The following is a 23,318-nucleotide window of genomic DNA, read 5'->3' on the forward strand; positions in this document are numbered from 1 at the left end:
ACACTCAAAGGCGTTTTTAGTGGTGCTAGCTCAAGTTCAACGATAAAAAAGATAAATATTTACGAAACTAGAACTACGATTTCCATATCGAATGGGCGAGTTACGCTTTGTATGCGCGCCCAATTCTCACAAGACCAAATGATGATTATTTTAATGACCAATATGAGCGGAGGAAATACTAAAAAGTAGATAGGTATGAAGGTACATAAAACCGATAAGGTTGGAATGTTGATAATAGGTAGTGTGACAGCCAGTGCGCAGCGCAGGGAATGGGTACGCAAAGTGCAACAAAAAATATATGCAGTCAATAATTGTTTTTGTTTTTGCTTATTTCCATCAAACCAACTGGAAGGGAACACAAATTCTTCACAACTTCAACAAGTGCAAGTGAGAAAGCTGCTGCAACGCACCTCAATATGCTCAGCGACATTATTGTTTGTATTGAGAAACGTAAGCATGAGCGCACGGCACAGCCTACTATAGTTAAATACAACAACAAACAACGACCAGTAAACGGCCGGCAATTAATGCATGGAATGTGATTTAGGTAAGCAAGTGTGGCCACAGAATCAACGCACAATACAATAATAACAACGAAAAACGAAATGGTGGAAAAACTCTACTTTTCCCTGCACACAAAGCGAACATTTTTGTGTACATGTGAGAACGAGTAAGCACAAGTCTTTATGCATGTATTAGCTAGCGCACTTACACTAATGTTAAGCAGGCGCTAGGCGGTAGCCGCCATTATGCTTGTGCATTGAGGTCGAAAAACCGGTGGTTAACTGTTTGTGATGGTGGTGTTCGTAATGAAAACATAAAAAAAGTTACAAAAAAACAATAAAAAAGGCGGACGCTTTATTATAACAACAATAGCTTAAAAGAGTGTATGCGTGTGTGTAAGTAGGACGTAATGACTGCGCATTTCTGGTGTTTTTTTCTTATTGCGTTTGCTCATTTGAGCGCGTGAGCATAGAAAATCACTCACACTCAACGAACAAAACAAATTGGCTCGAACAGGTTAAGTTGGGCGCGTGTGTATGTGTGTTTGTGTAGAGCTGTGTGAAAGAGTATAACTGAGTTGTTGGTTGATTAAAGAAGTTAGCTGGGGCAGCGCGGTGTACAACTGAATCGTATGAAGCACATTGTTGAGCCGCTACAACTGGTTGATGAGGAATTTTGGAATTTAGTGCGCCGAGTTCGGCTTTCATGTGTAGATTGTGTTGTCGTTGTATTACAAATATGTATATTGAATATTATTATTGAGTGCGGACGTCAGTTAATAGTAAATAAAAAAAAAGTTTTGTATGCAATTATAAAAAACAAAAACAAGTTTTTTTTTTAGTAAAAAAGGAAGTTTGTGAAAAACTAGTAAAAAGAAAAATTAATGAAAAGAAAGAGCAGTGTGCTAATATAAAAAAAATCTAGCTAAAAAAACTACTAAAATCAAAAATAAACAAATATGCGAAATGAAACACTTTTTAAAAATTAAAAAAAAAAAAAAAAACGACTAAGCTAGACATGAAAAGAACACAAAAAGTATAAAAGATAAAAACGAAAAACAAAAAATTAAAAACAAAATATTGCGCGCACAAGCAAAGTGCTAATTCAAAGCACAAAAAAAAAAACTGAAGCTAACAATCACAGCAAGCAAAACTTTAACAAACTAGCCCATATTCCCTGCTTTCGCTTAATTCGCTCGTATTTGAGTGTGTAACGCCTCGGTGCGACCCACTTTTGTGTACTTTGTGCTTCCCTATTTGCTCGCAACTGAAATGTGCAACTCTGTAGCACATTTAAAAAAAAGATACATATATAAATTATAATTAAAATAAAACATCAAAATTATATCATCAAAATTAATTCCAAAAAAGCAAACGCTCCCTTACTCGCTTGGTCATGTTGATTGAACCGGGTATTAATCATAAATTTGGACAATTGGCCGCCGCAAATACGAATATACCTACGCATTGGAAAATGGAACCACCAAGAATACCAGCTTTGGCGGGTACAGGTGGTGCGCCCACAATACCACCACAGTGCAATAGTAAGTTTTTTGAATAAAAAAAAAACTAGTATTTGTTTATTACTTACATATACATAATACTATTTTTTCAAGAAATTGTTATAGATTAAACAAAAATATGCACATTAGGGCAGTCCTAAAACAAATTAAATGAACGAATTTTGCAGTCTCTTCCTTTCAAACGGTAATACCCTGGTGAAAAATATACATACATACATAAAATACACATTTTTGATCCCTTTTGAGCATAAGGGGAAGGTTCTCTTCTAATCATTTGAAACTAAATGAGTTTTCAGACAGGTGACCCTCTATCATGCGATTTATATAATTTGATGCTGGAGAACATAAAACAAGCTGCAGAACTTAACCGATCTGGAACATTATCCTGTAAAAGCGTGCAATTACTTGCGCAGGCTCATGACATTGATATTATCGACCTGAACACCAGCGTCGTAAATACTGTTTGCTTCAAACTGGAAAAAGAAGCGAAAAGGATGGGTATGATGCTAAATGAATACAAAACGAAGAACCAAGCAAAGGGTCAGCGCGTTTAGTTGCTAGTTCGAAATAGTGAAATACTTCGTTTATTTGGGAATCAGCAGTCACTTATCGTACCCGTTCTGCTTTATGGTTCAGAAGCATGAACCATGACAACATCAGATAAAGCGCCGCTGGGAGTGTTCAAGAGAAAAGCTCTCCGGCATACTTACAGAACTGTGCGCGTTGGCGACGGCGATTACTGAAGAAGATTTAATTATGAATAAATACAAGATCGAGCTTCACTTCAAATTTGCGTCGTGCTCCTTTCCATTTTCCAACAAATTGGCGGGAAGGGATCTACATTTTTACGCCGACTCCCAACGGCATCTGTAATGCAGATGAATTTCCTTTGAGAACCTTTTCGTGACAGAAATACACTCGGAGTTTTCTAATGAAAAAAATTGTCTTTGAATTTTTGATGTTCCTTTACCCGGAACTTCAACCCAGCATATTCGGTGTGGTAGGCGGAGCACGCTACCACTACACCACGGCGGCCGCGTGGACATCAACATGGTCCAGCGAATTAAAACACAGCGGCTATGCTGGGTAGGCCATGTTATGCGAATGAAAAATGATGATCCGGCTAAGAAAGTATTTTTATCGGAAACTGCCTATGAAAGCAGATGAAGAGGGTGGCTTACAAATTTTCAAAGAACAATACCCAAAACTTGCGAAAGAGGAACGCCCCAGGGAAAAGCGAATCACTCTAGCTCAACTTCGATCTGGATACTGTAACAGGTTAAACTCTTACCTATCAAGAATCAACCCCGACATACAAAATGTATGCCCTGCTTGCAATGTGTCCCCACATGACACCAACCATCTCTTTAATTGTAATGTGGAACCAACGCCTCTAACACCCCTCTCATTATGGTCCACCGCTGTCGGAACAACAAGTTTCCTTGGACTCCCGTTAGAGGATATTGATGATAATTTGTGATCGGTTGCACCTATTGGATGGGGCGAAGCACTGCTATAACAACAACAACAACAGGGTGGCTTACACTCCGCTGGAACGGCCAGGTATAAAACGATTTCAATTCTCTTAGTGTGACCAACTAGCGTCAGTTAGCCCAACGAAAAAGCGACTCGCGCGCCGCGCTCTGTTGAAGGGCCATAACCGTTTAAACGATTAAGCGCCCAAAAAGTAAGCAACAAACTGTTTCAGTCTCTCTTTCAAACGGTAATACCATGATCGCAGATGTACCTACCATATACATTTTGATCACGATTGGCAGTGGCGGATCTAGCCCCCAAATACGTTAAGTAAGCAGAAATTACTTTGTTCCGCCAAATATAAGAAAAAACTTAACGCCGGCACATATGGCTCGTCTTGTCATCGATACGACTTTCATTACTTTCATCGCTTTCTTTATGTTCGAAGTTTTCTGCTGTTGCTGGCACTTGCTTTTTTTATTAAATATCTGATAAAAAAATTCTTTAGTGGCGTTTTATGCAAAATATTTCCTTACCTTTTCATTTCTACGTTGTGTAAGTGATGACACTTGATAATCGATTAATGTTTTATTATCAGCTGATTACCAAGCTGCCACATCATCATAACGAAAAAAATAAAATAAAATTTCGATGTCATTTGATACACACATTACAAATTTCACAATCCGAGATGCCCAAATAGATTTGGAGCCAAAAAAGGGCAAACATTTTAAAGAGGGCCAAAAAAAGGGCCAGGGGCTAAACCCGAATTACAGAGCTACAATTTATTACCCTTTCCTGGACTACATGATTTCTTCATTGACGTCAAGGTTCAAAGGCGAATTTTTGAAGATACTGCCTCTGGAGGGACTGATTCCATCATACTCTGCAGGAGTGACGATTGAAGAAATTGTACTTGCTGCTAAAGTTTATAAAGAAGATCTCACCAGTCACAATGAGACAGTGCTGAAAAATGAGATTTTATTGTGGCATAACCATTGCAAAAGTGATTCATTCAGGAGTGCTCAAACAGCTACTGTTGCCCCGAAAATCATTAAATCAGCACACTTTTCTTCATTTTTTCCAAACGTGACGACACTGTTGCAAATATTTGCGACTATCCCCGTGACATTAGCGAACGCAGAGCGTTCTTTTTCTGTTCTAAAACGCTTGAAGACTTATTTGAGAGTCAACATGTTTGAAAATCGACTGACTGGTCTGGCACTAGGGAACGTCCACAAAGAAATAGAAACGGACATTGAAGAAATAACCGATCTTTGCTGTAAATCGAAGCCCCGACGACTCGAATCTTTGGATTGGTCGATAGAAGATTGAACCAGCAATAAGTGGGTTTGAAAGAAAGGTTTTTATAACTATTTTTATATGGTTTTTATATCATTATCTCGAGTGTGCTGAATAAAAGAAGAACTTCATTTCAGAAAATATTGCTGGTACTTTATTAGTAAGTTATTTAATTTTTTAAATTTTGAAAATCCTCGTTTTGTCATGTCATTTTATATTCTGTATACATTTATTTAACACAAAATTTGAAAGTGAAAAAATTTCAAGCCCCCCCAGTACCAAATCCTAGATCCGCCACTGACGATTGGCGATTGTTTAGGCGTGTTCGCCTGGTATTAAAGTGCGGGCTATCCTAATAAGACGCATCGTAGCCGCTTTAAATATAGACCAAAATTTACATGTTATATCGGAAAATTGGGTATTATTGAGTTTGGCTATTAGATAAAAATAACTTAAAGTGAGCCCCATAGACAAATCTGAATTTTGTCCTCTTAACCGTCTGACTGAAAATAATCGTTCACTTGTTTTTAAGGACCACCCTTTTATATATCGCTTTTGTTTTGTTTTGCCCTGAAGAATAGGCACACATGCAAATTCACACTTTGGATATAAAAAAAAAATTTCATAGGACCCCCATATGCCCTCACATATAAATTTCATTCATATGAAAGTGCCTGAATTTCATATGAAAGTGCAAAGGAAAAGCACTTCCATATGAAGCCAACGCACTTCGGTATGATACTCAAATTTACACTAGCAAATTGACACCAAAAAATGTTTAAAAAATATTTTAGCCCTGAGAAAAATTTTAATTCAAAATGTATTCATTAAGGAGACCATCAAAATTCTTTAAAACTTTTAAATAATTTTTTTTTTTCAATTTAAAAAAGTTTCAGTGTACATATGTATAATTTTGTATATGTATTGTGATTTGCACTTTAATATAAAAATATTTGAGTAGCCCAGCACAAGAGTCTCGTATTCGTAGTAGAGTCTTAAGTTCAGGGCCGGATTAACAAGTAGGTAGAATAGTAGTTGCCTGGGTCCCCGATTTTAGGGGGCCCCCGAAAAATGAAAAAGACTTCTAAAATGACTTCTAAAATTTTCTTACAAATATAAAATTCTAGAGAGTGAAAGAAAAATATAATCAGAACTGAAAATAAATTTTACTCAAATAAATAAAACTCAATTGACTGCATTCAAAAAGCGACGACCGACGAATTAGACAAGGTTCCTAAAAAGGACATAGACGCCTTGAACTCTATTTTGAGTGCTATGCGTTCACTGAGTAAGTCATTGCAAAGTGAAAAAGCAGATGTTCAAACGTGTGCTTTTTTGTACGGATCGTTAGAAAGGAGTTTAGTTTCATTCCGTGAAAAGGTCAATGATTTCTAGGAAAAAACAAAACAATTATTACCTGGTGTAAGTTATACAGAAATCGTAAAACGTACTCGTTGTAGAAAAAAACAACCTAATGACGGAAATGCTCCAGAAGTAGAATTTTCGCCTCTCGATGATTTTAGGACAAATGGTTTCCTCGAAATCATCGACAAAAGGTTTCCTCGAAATCATCGACAATATATGGGAGTTTCAGAGAGATTTGCATTTCTCATCAATTTTTCTCTAAGTGATGGAGACCTCCACGAAGCTATAAATAACTTAGTTACTTTTATTCTAAAGATTTGGAAAATTTTTTCATTGAATTTAAACAATTCCAAAGTTACGTGAACTCCAGATACACTGATGCACAAAAAACTCATAGCCATTTGTATAAGATTCTAATCGAACATAAATTAGCCGATGTATTTCCTAACACAGAAATAGCTCTTCGAATTTTTTTTTTAAATTAACGATCACAAATTGTCCTGCCGAACGATCGTTCTCGCAATTAAAAAGAATCAAAGCTGCTGAAAGGGCTACCACGCGACAAGAGCGACTCGAGGTGTTAGGTATACTTTGCACGATATAATTGATGAATTTGCCGAAAAAAAATGTTGAAAAACGACATAAAACTCAATTGACCGCATTCAAAAGGCAACGGCCGACGAATTAGACAAGGTTCCTAAAAAGGATATAGAAGTCTTGAACTCTATTTTGACTGCTATGCGTTCACTGAGTAAGTCATTGCAAAGTGAAAATTTAAAATGTAGATAGTAATTTTATTGATATTATTACATTGTGACAATAAATATATAAGTTTGTATTTTTTTAATCGAAAAAATAAGGGAACGGACATGAAAAAAGGGCCCCCAAATTGATGATTGCCTAGGGCCCCGTTGATGGTTAATCCGGTCCTGCTTAAGTTCTTAGTTGTTTTATGGGTTTCAATATAAAATTAAAAAAAAAAAACATAGCACCTATACGACTAATCGGAGATTTTGTGAATAGCCCAATTGTTTCAAGGAAGAATTTCCAATTATTCTAATTTTAGAAAACAATTTCTTGAGTATAGGTCTTTGGTAGCATAATGGCGTAGAGTGCTGCGAGTGAGGACCAAAAACCCCGATTAGACGAAAGTAAAATTTTTAAATATTTCTAAGCATAGAGTGCTGTAGAGCTATTTATTTGTCCTCTCTTTCGATTTGAGTTTCGTGTACAGAGTTTTTCAAAAGGCGACAGGAGTCTCCAAGAAACACGGGAAAAAGAAGCGCGGGGCAGCAAAATTGATATTGAATGTTAGACTTCAAAAGTCGCTCACATCTCTATAGAGAGATGATTCATCATAGGCGTATAACTGAACATTGCCTTATGGCGTCACACGGTTGAGCACGTCCTGTCTTCGTTTCCTGGGTTCGCAAGGTCAAATAAATAATATAAATACTTGGCGCGATTTACCTTTGAGGAGATTTGCACCGAACTTCTCTTCTAATTCGCGTCGTGCAACTTTTTAATTTTCTCTACAAATTGGCCCGGACCTACATATTTTATGGATGGTCCAAAAAAAAGAAAGAAAAAATTTCGGAAGATTTTTAAGTCTCTTGTTTGTATATTGCGTACCGCGGGTACAAGGCAAAGTTTTTTTTAGCTATAAATCAATGGATGAGAGGTATGGTGCTTTTAAGCATTTCTCAGCTCTCAGACCTCACATGAATGTGTCTATAATGTTACCGGAATTTGTTTGATGATACAAAATCCAATTAGGTATGTATCCGAACTTATGTTATAAAATAACTCTGTCGTCCTGGTAATTAGTAGAAGTTTTCTAGGACATAGTGTAATTGCTGCCTCGAGTTCCGGCCACGCTGCAGCAGCGGCGGATTTAAGTTTAGTGGGCCCCTGGGCACCAATGATGTGGAGGCCCCCTTGTAAGCGATTTAAAAGAGAAATGAATAAAAAAGACGTGTAGGTAGTTAGGTTTATTATATTATTTATTACCTGTAATCATAGGAAGCGTTTCGGTGCCTTTTTTAGCGAAACATATTATTATATCGTCAATATTAATATCACGTACAATGTCACGCTCTATGCTTATAATAGTTAAATGATTCAATCTTTTTTGAGTCACCGATACTCTCAAGGAATCATTGACTAGATTTAATTTGGAAAAAGATCTCTCCCTAGTACAGCTACTTATAAATAAAGTTAAAGAAATTCTTAAAACCATTTCAGTATTCGGGAAAGTTTCTCAGACTCCCTTTACAATTATCAAGGAGTACATCGCTGGTTCTATGCTGATCCCAGCTTCAGGTTCGAATTCAAGCAATTCAGAACAAAATTTTTGGAGTAAAAGAAATTCCATTTCTAAATTAGAGTCAAGATCATTCTTGTAAATATTAAGTAACTTTTTAGCACTCTCTGCTATTTCACATGGAGTCAATTTATCGAATTTCGATAAAAAGCCAAATCTCGATTCAACCATCTTGTATGCCACAATTCTCTCATTCAAAGCGCTGATAAAATTATCGACTAACGGTATAAATTCTAATATTCTAAATTAATCACTGGGAGTAAAATCAGCATTTTCTTCATAGCCATAATCGAGTGGATTCAATCTTATATTTCTTCGACGAACACGATCTTTCTTGTAATCAAAAAGGTTTGCCAACTTTTTACATAAATCTTAATAATGTAAAAATAAATCTCTTTTATTGGCTATAAATTCGTTTGATGCTCGCATGCTCTGCAAGGCTGTATTTAATAATACATTCGGACTTTGAATTGTTTTACTGGTATTATTGAGATTATCAAGAACGTCATTCCAAAATGTTGCCATAATAGCAGTTTCCAGAGTACACATTTTTTTATAAATTCCTTCAGCTTGACATCGTATTTTTGCTTCATATTCTTCTCTGTTATTCATTATGGATAATAGAGTTTCTAATATTTATGGGTAATTTTTCATAAAAGCATTACTAGCTCCAGCTTGACTTGACCACCTAGTGCACTCAGCTCGTTTAGGTACCATTATTCTCTCATTATCAATTTTATTCGATTTTAAAATATCGACTAGCAAAGATCAACGTTTTTCTGATGCTGAAAAAATACATACAATTCTTGTAAAGACATAAAATAATCTGAATAATAAGGCGATACACTTGACGCTTTCTCTCCGGCAAGATTAAGTGAATGTCCACAGCACGGAACCAAAAGTATACGAGAATTAATGAAATTAATTATTGAAATTGAATAATTAAGTTTTTGAAATATTTAATTATGTATGACATATTTAATTTAATTAGATTCATAGGATGGAAAAAAAGGGCCTTGATTTGTGATTTCATACTGGCAGTGGCAGATTGTTAGGGGGCTACATGATGGTGCTATAGGTTGGAGACCCACCGTCTGCAGGGGGCCTCCTGTGACTTGGCACTCTCTAAATTATACTTTGTTAAATCACGAACAGACGGCGGAGAAATACTATACAATTATAAAAAAATACTTTGTTAAACCACGAAAGAGTGAGAGAGAAATATTATGTTTTGTTTTTTTAATAATTTTAAAATATTTCTCCATCTTTTGTTTGTTGAAGTATTGTTTTTTTATTATAATTTCATAGTATTTCAGATTTCTCCCCTGCCTGTTACAGGTTTAATGGTTAAAAGTTAGGGTTTATTTATTAAAATTTATTAGTATTTATTAGTATTTATTACGAGCGCAGCTAGCATTTACTACATTCGCTAGCATTTACTACAGCTGATACTGACGAAGCCTAACTTGTGAAGACAGAAGGCAGTGCCTAGTTAGTATTTCCATCATGAGCCTTAACCCTATGGGGACGGAGTTTTATCTCCACTCTCTGTATAGTTATTTGAATTTTTTTCCAAATTGTGAGAATAATACCATATGTATTTAATTAGCGAGACATGCTCATATTACTTTATACAATTGTTTTGTTATTTATATTAGAGAAAAATTGCAAAGTTCAGCGGCGGATTTAAGTTTAGTGTGGCCCCTGGGCACCAATGATGTGGAGGCACCCCTGTAAGCGATTTGAAAGAGAAATGAATAAAAAAGACGTGTAGGTAGTTAGGTTTATTATATTATTTATTACCTGTAATCATAGGAAGCGTTTCGGTGCCTTTTTTTAGCGAAACATTTTATTATATCGTCAATATTAATATCACGTACAATGTCACGCTCTATGCTTATAATAGTTAAATGATTCAATCTTTTTTGAGTCACCGATACTCTCAAGGAATCATTGACTAGATTTAATTTGGAAAAAGATCTCTCCCCAGTACAGCTACTTATAAATAAAGTTAAAGAAATTCTTAAAACCATTTCAGTATTCGGGAAAGTTTCTCAGACTCCCTTTACAATTATCAAGGAGTACATCGCTTGGTCTATGCTGATCCCAGCTGCAGGTTCGAATGCAAGCAATTTAGAACACAATTTTTGGAATAAAAGAAATTCCATTTCTAAATTAGAGTCAAGATCATTCTTGTAAATATTAAGTAACTTTTTAGCACTCTCTGCTATTTCACATGGAGTCAATTTATCCAATTTCGATAAAAAGCCAAATCTCGATTCAACCATCTTGTATGCCGCAATTCACTCATTCAAAGCGCTGATACAATTATCGACTAACGGTATAAATTTTAATATTCTAAATTTATCACTGGGAGTAAAATCAGCATTTTTAAATACTAAGTTTTGTTTTTTAATAATTTTAAATTATTTCTCCATTTTTAAATTATTTCTCTATTTGTTGAAGTATTGTTTTTTTTATTATAATTTCATAGTATTTCAGATTTCCTGCCTTTTACAGGTTTAAGGGTTAAGAGTTAGGGTTTATTTATTATAATTTAATAGCATTTCTCCCCCGCCTGTCTGAGCCCGGCAGGGCCCATTCTGAATTTCAGTCTTGGACCTCACGCAGTTTTAATCCGCCACTGTTCTGTGGGGCCTCTACCTTGTGGGGGCACCTGGGCACGTGCCCCAAGTGCTCTTATGTACATCCGCCGCTGGCAAAGTTTACAAACGGTGGTGGGTACTAGGACATGTTTCTGAATTTTAGCAATTGCAAAGCGAGCAGCGGGGCATTCATATGGCTGAGTGGTTAAATGCATCAGGCTTTACACTAGTATGAATGTTGGAGATTCGAGTTCAATACTCAGCTCCCGAGAAGCTAGCTGATGAAGAAGTGAAATTCAGAAACATGTCCTAGTAACCATCGCCGTTTGTAAACTTTGCAATTTTTCTCTAATATCAATAGTGAGAATAATACTTAAAAAAATATATTCTGAATACTTTAAAAGTCAGAGTCCCAGGAGAATGCAAATATTTTCGCAGTTATACATATGTTTAACATTAAAAAATATGGTCATTTTATTCTTTTATTATTTATTAGATAAACCTAGGCATAACAGAGCAAATGTGGTTCGTTGAGTTAATGAAACAAAGAAGTGGTACTGGGCAGTTCTGATAGAAGTTTTCATAAATAAAAAAAAAAAAACGGTGGGGAATATTATCCCAGTAGGCGTGAAAGGGTTAAATTTTCTCCCTTTAGAGATATGAGCAACTTTGCAAGTCTATAATCGAATTTCTTTGAATTCTCCTAAACGGACTGAGACTTCTTTTGTCGATTCATGGAGTGCTGCGCCCTCTTTGCTTAACTTAGCTGCCTTTTCGTTATCTGCTATCCCTTTATGACCGTTAGTTCTATATATATACATATATGCGGAGTTCCAAACCAAAACGCAATAAGTGCAGCCTTAACTTTTTTTGAGATATGTAGGTTATTCAACTCCACTTTCGAAAATCTATGTAATAATCTCCATGCGAAGAAACCAGAAAATTTAGCCATTGCGGAACATTCCCAAAAATACCTTTTATAGCAAAACGCAATAATTTCATACAAATTTTGCATTACTTTAGTTGAAAATTGTGTTATGTTGATATGAATAGGGATAAGTTGTGGAGTATTGGTTTAGATCCTTAAGGGCGATTCAAGGAGCACTTTAAGCGTATTTCAGGAGTATACGAGGAACTCCTTAAGTGATCCTCATACGTATACAAAATATGGTCCAATTTACATTGCGATTTCCTGGGCGAGGATCACTTGCTTCAGCTCCGAATACTCTTTCAGGGTACTCCATGGAACACCTACGGGCGAGAATTTTCTAAAAAATTAAAAAAAATACTTAATGAGCTACTGACAAACAATGCTAGAGCTGGACCATGCACTTCATAAAGAATGTTTGTAAATATGCCTGCATTTAAGTCTGGGCACTTTTTCTCACTTATCTTGAAATTCGTTTTTTTTTTTTTGTTGGAACTCCTCATATGATCCATTTTGAGCGAAGTCTCTCCAAAGCTTGTTTGCATTCCAGGACACTACCCTGCAAAAAATAGTGCGAGTAAACTCTAAAGACCAGGCTCGGTAGCTCGGGGCAGCTTGAGCGCCGACCATACGGCCATAGTAGTATAACGTCATCTCTTGCAAGACAAACAGACTACCTGATTCCCTATCTGCGCTTCGAGGAAGATTATATGGTCACAATAGAGGTGGACGGTTGGCGCAAGTGTGCTAAAATGGAGGACGAGGCGATACATGTGTACAAAGATGGTTCCAAAGTAGTGGAGGGAAAAGGGTCTGCGGTATACTGTGCTGATCCGGAAATCAACAGATCCTACCAGCTGCTGGATTACTGTAGCGTTTTACAAGCGGAAATATTCGCCGTAACCAAAGCAATAGAAACCCTGGAAGAGAATAGCTTAAGCTGCAACCGTGTTAACTTTTATATTGAAAGTCAAGCAGCAATTAAGGCAATAATCTCGCATAACACTGCATCTAAATGCGTGTTAGAGTGTAAGCAGTTTCTGGAGAGAATCGGGACAGGGAGGGGCATACATCTATATTGGGTCTCAGGGTATATGGGAAAAGATGGGAATGAAAAAGTCGATTAACTAGCTAAATAGCGCGCATCCCATGAAGCTTGCTCCGTAGATGTCCCAATTAGACTGGGCGAGATTAAGCGAAGGCGAGAGGTGCACATGATCGACCAAGCGGGAAAGGCGTGGGTTCAAGCGCGTGGCTGTAAAGTGTCGAAGATTATGTGTAGGTCTTACAACCTTAGACTAACTAAGTTGCTTCTATCCTTAAAAAGAGAGGACTGTAGACTCATGACGGGTATTTTGACTGGACATTGCCTTCTGGCGTCACATAGGCCGTGTCTCTTCATAGGCCGTGTTCAAACAAAAGGGAACAGCTCAATGCATACAAAGAGATCAAAACTGGCATTAGTCGCATACTCCTTTCCGATTCATGCTAGACTGATCGCATTTTTTACAGGGTCTTCATGAAGTACTGCCTGACTTTCAATATACTTATATGTATGTATGTATATTGACTCATTCCGAACTCATTCTAGACTAATCGCATTTTTTGCAGAGTACTTTATGAATATATATGTAGGTATGTATATTGACGCGACTGCAGCTTAAGCACGCTAGTTCCAGAATTTCTATGTGATCTAGTTACTTCCGCATCGACACAGTTAATAGCAGGCCCGATAACTTCTGCTAATTTAGAAAAATCAGTATACACGTGTCCTTCCTGTCATTCCCGTACCCTTGCGCCAAATCTGCGACTCTAGTATCACCTAATATTATTAAGTGTTTTCATACAATACTCATTTATATATTTTTTTTTCTTTTTAAGTGAACCTAAATTAGGCATTTGTGCGCAATTGGGAAAAATAAATAAAAATATGGAATTTACTTATTTGGCCTTTATTATTGGTAATTACCTTAACAAAAATTGTTGCTTGTCTTTATAAAAAACATATGTATGTATATTATTAAATCAATATTTAGTTTCAAAATATTTAAATAGCTCAACGTGCCCTTTGTTGCTCAAACTTAATTGTTTTTTCTTATGAAACCATGTGACACTGTTTGTATTCAAACACACGGATCATAAGTAATTATTAAAATGTTTGATAATATCTACAGAGGAGAAATTTATTTGTTTTGTATTTTTATTTTATTTTTTAAAGCAATTGATAAAAGTGCGCGTGCAGAAGAACAAAAGCGTACACCTGTACAAATTGCCTAATTTAATTTTGTTTTATGTTCTAGACACGGGCAGGTGGGAGATTTGAAATCAGCTTATGGGGGAACAAGGTTCTCATATGCCAACCTTGAAGTTTAGCATGACGAATGAGTGTGACTCGTGTTGCACTCATGAATAACTTCTGTTGCCAATCTGCGCTCACCTACGAAGTAGTGAAATGAGTTTTCTAAACTTTAGTGTTGTTTTTTGTTATTTACTTAAATAATTTCTTTCAGCCACCCACAAAAGTTAACGCTATTTGCATTTAATTTATTTCTTTAGTATGTTAAACCTTATTAGGCACATGCATAAGGCGTAAACTTTTTAACTTCGCATTTATTGACGTTGCAAATTGAAGTTAATTTTCATAACCGTTGCCAATTTTTATTTTATTTTTTCAAGTTTCTTTGCAAACCGAAAAATATTTAATTTAAAATTAGCAGTCAATGGGTGAGCACATAAGACCGCATTGGCTACCGAGAGGTGAATATTAAATTAAAACGGAGAAAAAATTTATATAAATCAGTTTTTTGTAGATACATACATCAATATTTTGTTATATAAAAAAAAACAAAAAAAAAAAAAAAAAACAAGTTAAATATAATAGTCAACCCAACAAAATGTGTAAAAGAATAGGAAACAATTTTGGTCAGAAAAGTGTAATACTAGCGGTGTTTTTTACATGTATATACATCTACATTTGCGGGCAACAAAAACGCTTATTATTACTTATATAATGTTTAAGAGAGCCATCTCGCGACAATTATTGGAGACTCGCGGCATTGCTTAAATACCTTGCTTCAAAACGGGTTATGCTTAATAGCGGAGACACAACCTCTGCTGGTTAGAATGCATAACCTATAGCTGAATCGGTTGCGACGAATCATGTATACACTCACATTTCTGTCATAGAAGTGAATAAAAGCGGAGTCATTGGTGCCGTTTGTCGTATCGCTGAAGTAGTATCCCTAACGTAACCCTATACGATACATTGTCATCGATTAATGGTGCCTTAACCTAAAAATCGTGAAAATTTCATAAATATGAAGAAAACGCAAAAAATTACAAACATATTCCACAAAAAATAAGTCTCTTAGTCATAACGTATCCAAAACAATGAATAAAATCTACAAAAAGTTATTAAATTCACCAACTCAAATATTTTTAGGTTATGGATATGGCGAAAAACCAAAAATCAATTAGTTGGCTACGATACGGTTACGACCTTAGCGTTACGATATGGCACCAATAATCGATTACATTGATTCCCATAAGGTTGGTCGAATCAGCTGTTATAAGGTTACCGATACGGTTACCGATAACGCACCAATATCTGCAGCTTAATAGTGTAGAGATAAAATGTAGAGACACATTTCAGTTGCAACTGCGTACAATGCGTGCTTAAATTTAGCAGTACTAGCTTTCTACGCAACAATTTCTTAAGTGTACATAAAGTTATGCACTTGGCAGTCCATATAAAATTTAAGTGCATATGTATATACATTTAAAAAAGTACAGGTGCTGTTAAATTACTGCATACTTCTTCACATTGCACTATTTTGGTGCTAAATTTGAATAGTTTTGATATTAGCTCTAAAAATTTTAATATAGCACTTTATTTATTGTGTGAAGTAGTGCGCAATGATTTTAGTTGCAACCGTTTTGGCACCGTGCACCGATTTAACTTAACTATGTAACTATGGATTAGAGGAACATTTATTTAAATTTTTGCAAAGTGATGGGAGACGAAAGCATAGCTGAAATCAGAACGGGAACCGCAACCGAAACCGAATGGTTGCTATCAATTTGTTATCGACGATTTAAAGTTTTGTTATCGATTTTTTTATTGTTGTTGTGGCAATAATGACACTCCCCGAAGGTTATCGATGTTGATGGTCCTTTTCCGGATGCAGATCCGGTACGTTCTAGTACCAAGCCCGACCATCCGGGAACGATTTGTTATGACCACATGCGACCTTCTTGGCCTTACCGCCCTCCCGCCCCCTAGATCCATGAAGAGTTCGTGGTCGCCAGAGCCTCGGATGTTAATGAAAGAGGATTCACCACGGATAGGTGAGGTTGACAATTGGGTTTGGAGAAGCTATATATTGCGCTGGCAAAACTGAAAGGATTGCGCGACACAACCCCTTGAATCTGGTATTTTAGTCGCCTCTTACGACAGGCATACCCTAACCCGCTGGTTATCGAATTGTTATTGTTTTGTAATCGGCGTATTATCGATTTGTTACCGCAGTGTAATCAATTTGTTATTTTCATCAGGATCATCTGTTTGTATTTGGTGTGTTACCGATTTGTTATCGACGCGTTATCGGTTTGTTATCAGCGGACAGATACCGAAGAAAGTGCATCAAGTCGATATAATATCGGTGACCTGTCGGCTAGAAGAAACCAATGAATTGCCGATGACACAACAATAAAAAGGCGATGGCCGTGAGTCAATAACAATCGGATAACACGTCAATATCGGCTGTTAGTGAGAATAAGCTACTTAATCTCTTCTCAACAGATACCGAAATAATACCCAAAGGGCCACAAAATATTCCCGACATTATACCAAAATAAAAATTTAAATGCATCTCTATCATTAATACATAAACTTTGTATACAATCTCAAAAAAAAAAAAAAAAAAAAAAAATTATATTTAAAAATACTCTAAATGACTACTCATCCATGAAAAACTGTTTTAATCCTCGATATTAAGTAAAAAAAAAAACACCAAATAACTACATATAAAAAATTTAACTTAGAGGTAAAAAGTTGTTTAAAATTGCTTAATTTTTTTTATATGATTCCTATAGCAAAAAAGGGAAAAGGAATAACAAATTTAACAAAATTTTAGGAAAAAAATGTTTAGTAAAAAAAACTAAGAGTACTTCCATCTTTTGTACTATGTATGAGGTACAGAATTCAAACTTCATAACGAAAACAAAAAAAAAAGCAAAATAAAATATTTGTCCGACATTTTTTTGTATTATCCTCCAAATCAGCAAAACAGAAGTAGTGGCTAAAAACTTATAATTCAAGAATGAAAAGAAAATTTAAAAGTTCTGTATTTCAAATATTTGACTTTATAAATAAGGAATCATGTTGTTTTATTGAAAACCAACCAACGCAAACGTATCCGTACCACATGAAAAGACGGGTACCGATGCCGTATACGTAACATCGTTTTTTATTGCTTGTTATAAAAGAGTTGAAAACATACAAGCGTGTCAAAAATGATAAAAAGTGGAATAAATAAAAATTTTAAATTTTATAAAAATAATGAGAGACTCTTGAAAAATGAAGATCGAGCAGTCTAAATTTACTATTGTTCATTAAAAATATATATTTTATAGTTCAAACATTTAATTACAAGGTCCTAATAGTAATTTGGATATTAAATAATAAAATTACTTCCATCATTAGTATATAAAATATTTATTTGAAAACTAGCTTTACCATGCGCACGTTGTAACGCCCGGGATCGAATGGATGTTGCGTTATTTTTTCTGTTTTGTTTGTTGATAATTTAATTTATTGTTCTGTAAATTGAATTGAATTTTGTACGCATATTTGGTGAAATTTTCTGTTATTATATTTTATTCTTGTATCTTATTGTATCCTATTTTATATTATTGTATTGCTTTTACCGCTGATGATTGTTGCTTTGATTACATTCCGAAGAAGCATGACTGGTGAGCCAATTTTCAAAGTTGATATATGCGCAGGCATTCCTTTTGGTTCTAAGGAGTATAGAAATTCATTTGGATAATTCACAATTTTATCTTCATCTGTAACTGTGTCCTTACTGAATTTCAAGTTTCTGGCATGTATACCTTCAAAGTTATGCATTACTAAAGATTCCATTTGTATGGGAGGTGCCACGCCCCCTTTCTCCAAATTCCGCATTTTCTTGGTGGTATTAGGGATTGACCTCATATAACTCCTCATTGAATTTCAATGTTCTGGCATGTATATCTTCAAAGGTATGCAGTACCAAAAATTCCATTTTTATGGGAGGTGCCACGCCCCTTTTATATATCGAAATTATTTTTAGCCTAAAACCTTCCCGTTGATCGAAGGAACCCATAACCAAAATTTGGAGATTATTGATGTGTGGGAAATACGTTTCCATAGCGAACACACACACACACAGAATTTGATTTATATATATATATGGCAAAACCGATTTGGGATTTCAAAATCAACTAACCATCATCTCTCCTTCCTGTATCTTTCCTAAAATCAATCTGTCGAACCGTTCTCGAGTTATGGAGTGACAATCAAAATGTATACTTCTTTTTATATATATAGACTAGCAGACCTGTCAGACGTTGTTCTGCCCTAAATTTGGTATACCTGCATACATTTTAATACGCTTTTCTCTCTAACTCTGCCCTCCCCTCTTCACTTCTTCTTAATCATTTTATTCTCTCCTCCCTCCGTCTTTTCCGCTTCATCTATCTCTATTTTCGTCTCACTATATCTCTTTCTCAGTCTCCTTATCCTTCCCTCTTTTCTCTTCTCTCAAGTTTTTCCCATTCTTTTCATCCCTTATTGCCAGTCCCAGAGGGTGGTATGTATTTTGTTCCAGTCCCATTCCGAGTTCCATTCCCACTCCGAGTCTCAGTCCCAATCCTAGTCCTAATCGCATTCCCAGCCCGTCTCTGGTCTACTTCCCCGAAAAAAGGATCGTAAATACTAATATAGGCAAATTTGTATATCAAATTTCAAACAAATTGAATAGGACGTATGTAAATAGGTATGTGGGTATTATCAATTCATGCTTTTTTTCGGCTTCGCATGCATATTTATCAGTTTTGCCAGGTTTCATTTGATATCCATATTACACACACATTCTAGGGGTATCCGGGTCCACGTATTGGCCTATATCTCGAGACCCTAGTCACGCAGCGGTATAAATTACTCTGTACTAAAGCACACATCAAAAGCTTCAATTTGATACCCATAATGTAAAAACACATCCTAGTGTTACCCTGGTCCACGTTTTGGCCTATATCTCAAGACCCTAGTCACAAACAGATATGAAAATTACCCTGTACTAAAGCACTCATCAACAGCTTTCATTTGTTATCCTTCTTGTATAAACAATTTCTAGGGTATCTCGTACTAAAGCACTCATCAACAGCTTTCATTTGTTATCCATATTCTATAAACACATTCTAGGGGTACCCGGGTCCACATTTTGGCCTACATCTCGAGACCCTATTCACCCACGGGTACGAAAAATACCCCGTCTCAAAGTACCCATAAACAGCTTCCATTTGATGCCCACATTTTACAAACATATCCCAGGATTACCCAGGTCCACGTTGTGATCTCAAGACCCTATCCAGAACAGGATAAATGTCTGTCTCCTGGTTCTAAGCTACCCCTCCACCAATTTTCAGCCAAATCTGTTCATCCGTTCTTGAGTTATAAATAGTGTAACTAGCACCACTTTCTCTTATATATGTACATATATACATCACATTAGAAACTTCAAAAATAACAGTATTCCTCCACTATTTAATGGATGTTTTATACAATCTACAAACTTCAATCACTCTATCTATTAAAAAAAAGCGCATGAAAATCCGTTGCGTAGTTTTAAAGGTTTGAGCATTCAAAGGGACATGGGACAGAAAAAGCGACATTGTTTTCTAATATGTAGTGATAGTGATACATGCAAAAATACCAAAAAATAAAACTTTTTTGAAGAATTTTAAGGAATTGTTTAATATTTTTAACGAAAGATTATTTTTCAAGAGATGTATGCATTCTTAACCATTTATGTTGCATTAACTTGGCAACAACGTATAAATATGTCAAGCTGATATGATATGAAAATACATACATACTGCGAAGTTAAATAACGCAGCGAATTCTATGTATGTACGTATGTGTCGCATCACGCCTCACTCAAAAGCAATTTGCTCGCACAGTTGACACCGAACAATCACACACATGAATTTTTTGGTAAAAATGTTACTTTTGTTTAAACAATTTGGCTGATATAAGAAAGGAATCAGGTATTTTTTTTTTTTGATGCAGATCGAAGGTAAATATTTCAAAGTTTTACTGAAAAGTAGAATTTTTTAAATCCATCCATCCGTTTATGAGTTATAGCTGTGTAAACAAAAATGTTATGATTTTTTACTACATTTTGGCAATTTGCCACGCCCCTGTAATATATATCTTCAAATGATATTAACTGTACCATCTCACGTAGCTAAGCTTTCAAATGCAAAAAACCGTTTTAAAATCGGAGCATTCTGTGTGAAGTTATGTGCATACATGGCATTTAGCGACTTTATTTTATAAGATTTATAGATTTCATTGGAATCAGATCTCAAAACAAGTCCAAATCCCCATATATTCTAAAGTAGTCGGGAGTTTGGCTTGGCTAGATATTTTGTTATTTTTATCTTATTGTCTTGATTATAAGGTGCTCCTCTGAAAAAAATAAAAGTAAGCACGCCGTTTTATTAAAAACCAATCAATTGCACGCAAACATATCCGCAACAACCGAAAAGATGGGTACTGTTGCGTATACGTAACATTTTTTTTTTGCAAAAAAAGTTTCATTTCTCTTGGAAAAAGTTTCATTTCATTTGAAAAAAGTTTCAAGTATTATTATTTGCGCTTAAAATCAGTAGATAAATATTTAAAAAAACATTTCATTAATGAATGGGCCCTAAATCAGAAGCTGAAACAATATTTTTCATGTATAACAAAAATTTTATTACTTAAGTAGTAAAAGGATTTTAGGATATAATTTTTTTCTTCTTACTAATGAATTACCTAATTATTTATAGTTGGCCTACCACCATCCGTGCAAATACCAGGTACTGGAATTTTTGGTCCCGGTGGTGCACCTTCACCGAACACTTTGAATGCGTTAATGTCTCAACAACGCTTATTGGAACTATCCCGATTTGGCGGTCTGCGTGGCTATGATATCGCACAGCATATGCTGTCACACCAAGGAGCTGTATCGAAGCTATTAGGTGAGTACTACAGCTGCTATAACACAGTGTTACAGAAAGAAAACAAAAATTCAAATACTTCGTAAGTGATACCAATTTTTAGTAGATATTGAAGATCTAACACCCCTAAAAAAATAGTGAGTTATGGGTAAAAAACCGGGTTCCGCACCTCTGGAATCGTAGAAGTCTATAACTTAGTTGGCCCCCGACCGATTTTCAGTTTCTCTGCATATTATATAAGAAGAGATTCAGAAGTTTAGAATCACCCTTTACAAGCTAATATGACTGTAACTAGAAGAACACATATTCGATTTTTACAAGTTCATTTAGCTGTTAGAAATATCGAAACTTATTCGCACTTCGTAGCCGTAAGATTTTGTAATCTTATAAAGCCACCACCAGTTTCTTCTTAATTCTTCATGGGACAGACGTCCAACTTGACAGTATTTGCGATCGGAACGCAATGTATGGATGCGCGTAACAAATCGTACACACAATAGAGAGGTTCAGAGAAATATTTTTCTCATATAAAGGTATCAGATCTTAAGTTCAAAAAGCGACAATTTTTTACTTTCATCACTACACTACACTCTAATTTTATAACATTCCAAGTCACACTAACGCTAGGCTTTTAGACTGTCCGCTATAGTTGTTGTAATAACTAATGTCGTTACACCTAATGCAGTCTGTGCACACGCCATTAGATCACAGAGATAATTGGTATCTCCTTATCCAGCCCACCTTCCTGACCAAGCGAATGTACTAGGTATAGGGGCAGCCTGCACGCGCTTACAAAATGCAATCACCCCGTACATTTAAGATCATATACGATTTTGGTCGAATGGGAGGGAGGGTTGACGGAAAAGTGAGGGAGAGTGGGAGTAGGTGTAAAAGTGGAAGCGTGTGCGACGAGAACAAGACAGAAGGACAGTGGAATGGAGATGGACAGGAATAGGAAGCAGAATCGGAAGCGCGAGGAAAACCTTTGGCGGATATGCTAGTCTGATAAAAAAAAATCAATGGTTGTAGGTTTGCCTGGATGGTAGACACGAGGGAAATGATGAATGATATTAACTTCTGGAGTTTCTGCTGAAATAATATTTATAAGGCAGAGTTCGGAGAGTATAGACTCTGGACGGAACGCTAGTATATCTGAACGGTCGGCAGTAACAATGTGATTTATGTTAGGAGTGAATAAAAGCGAAACTTATAAACATATCCGTGCGGCTAGACAAAAGAGGGCAGTAAAAACGGGACTTATCGTTTTTTTTTTCATTGAAATAAAGACACAGCGGTTAATATAATAAAACGGGGACTCAACTTTTTTTCTCCATAATAGGAAAGCATGCCCTATCGTTCAACTAAAGCGGGGCGCATCATGTTATTCGGTAAAGGGGGGATATGCAGGCATATCAACTAAAATGGAGCTAAGTGCCACCTCTCTCCATGTCTAGCAGAGTGTATCGTACACTCATGGACCATTTTGAGACTACTTCGGGACTGTTCTGTGAATTTCGGGATGATGTTAGGAAGACTCCGGAACGATTTTGAAGATTATTTCGAAACTAATTCGCCACAATTTTCATTTCGAGACTATTTCGTGACCCTTTTAATAGAATAAGGAATGGATAGGAAAGAGAAATTGAAGATAAAGTAGAAATGAATGGGATAGGAAGTGAAAAGGGTGAGCAATGTACACTTTTTAAATGCAAAAACACCAATTTTGGAGCCAGGTCTGCTAACGGTAACAAAAACAATATTTACATATTCGATTGGCTGGTGGACAGTGCCGTAGCTACCAAGTGGCAACCGGAGCAATGGTTCAAAGTCAAATATCGATGATTCAGATAAGGGCAATTTTCTTTCCATCATAGCGCTTCTAGCCAAATATGACCCGATCTTGAGCGAATTACTAGCACGACCTACAGGTTCTGTTAAATATTACAGCCCTCAAATACAGAATGAATTCATTTGTCTCTTGGGGCAAGAAGTTCATAAGAATATTATTCGCGACCTGAAGAGTGC

The 23,318-nt window shown here is 35.9% G+C and overlaps 1 protein-coding gene across 2 annotated transcripts in view; it reads left to right on the forward strand.

Annotated features, from left to right (window-relative positions):
• Positions 1-1,210: 1,210 nt before the first annotated feature.
• Positions 1,211-23,318, forward strand: part of LOC137233907 (paired box protein Pax-6-like) — a 38,254-nt gene continuing 16,146 nt past the window's right edge. Inside the window, exons 1-2 of one of the 2 annotated variants that reach the window (XM_067757446.1) lie at positions 1,211-2,047; positions 21,123-21,314. In XM_067757446.1, the coding sequence (XP_067613547.1) occupies positions 1,900-2,047; positions 21,123-21,314 (340 nt within the window). In that variant the 5' untranslated portion in view covers positions 1,211-1,899. Of the gene's footprint in view, positions 2,048-14,689; positions 14,784-21,122; positions 21,315-23,318 lie in introns of those variants that run through there. The other variant, XM_067757448.1, reaches the window with a different exon arrangement.

Source organism: Eurosta solidaginis, chromosome 5, assembly GCF_040869045.1.
Source record: "Eurosta solidaginis isolate ZX-2024a chromosome 5, ASM4086904v1, whole genome shotgun sequence".
Lineage (NCBI taxonomy): Eukaryota > Metazoa > Arthropoda > Insecta > Diptera > Tephritidae > Eurosta > Eurosta solidaginis.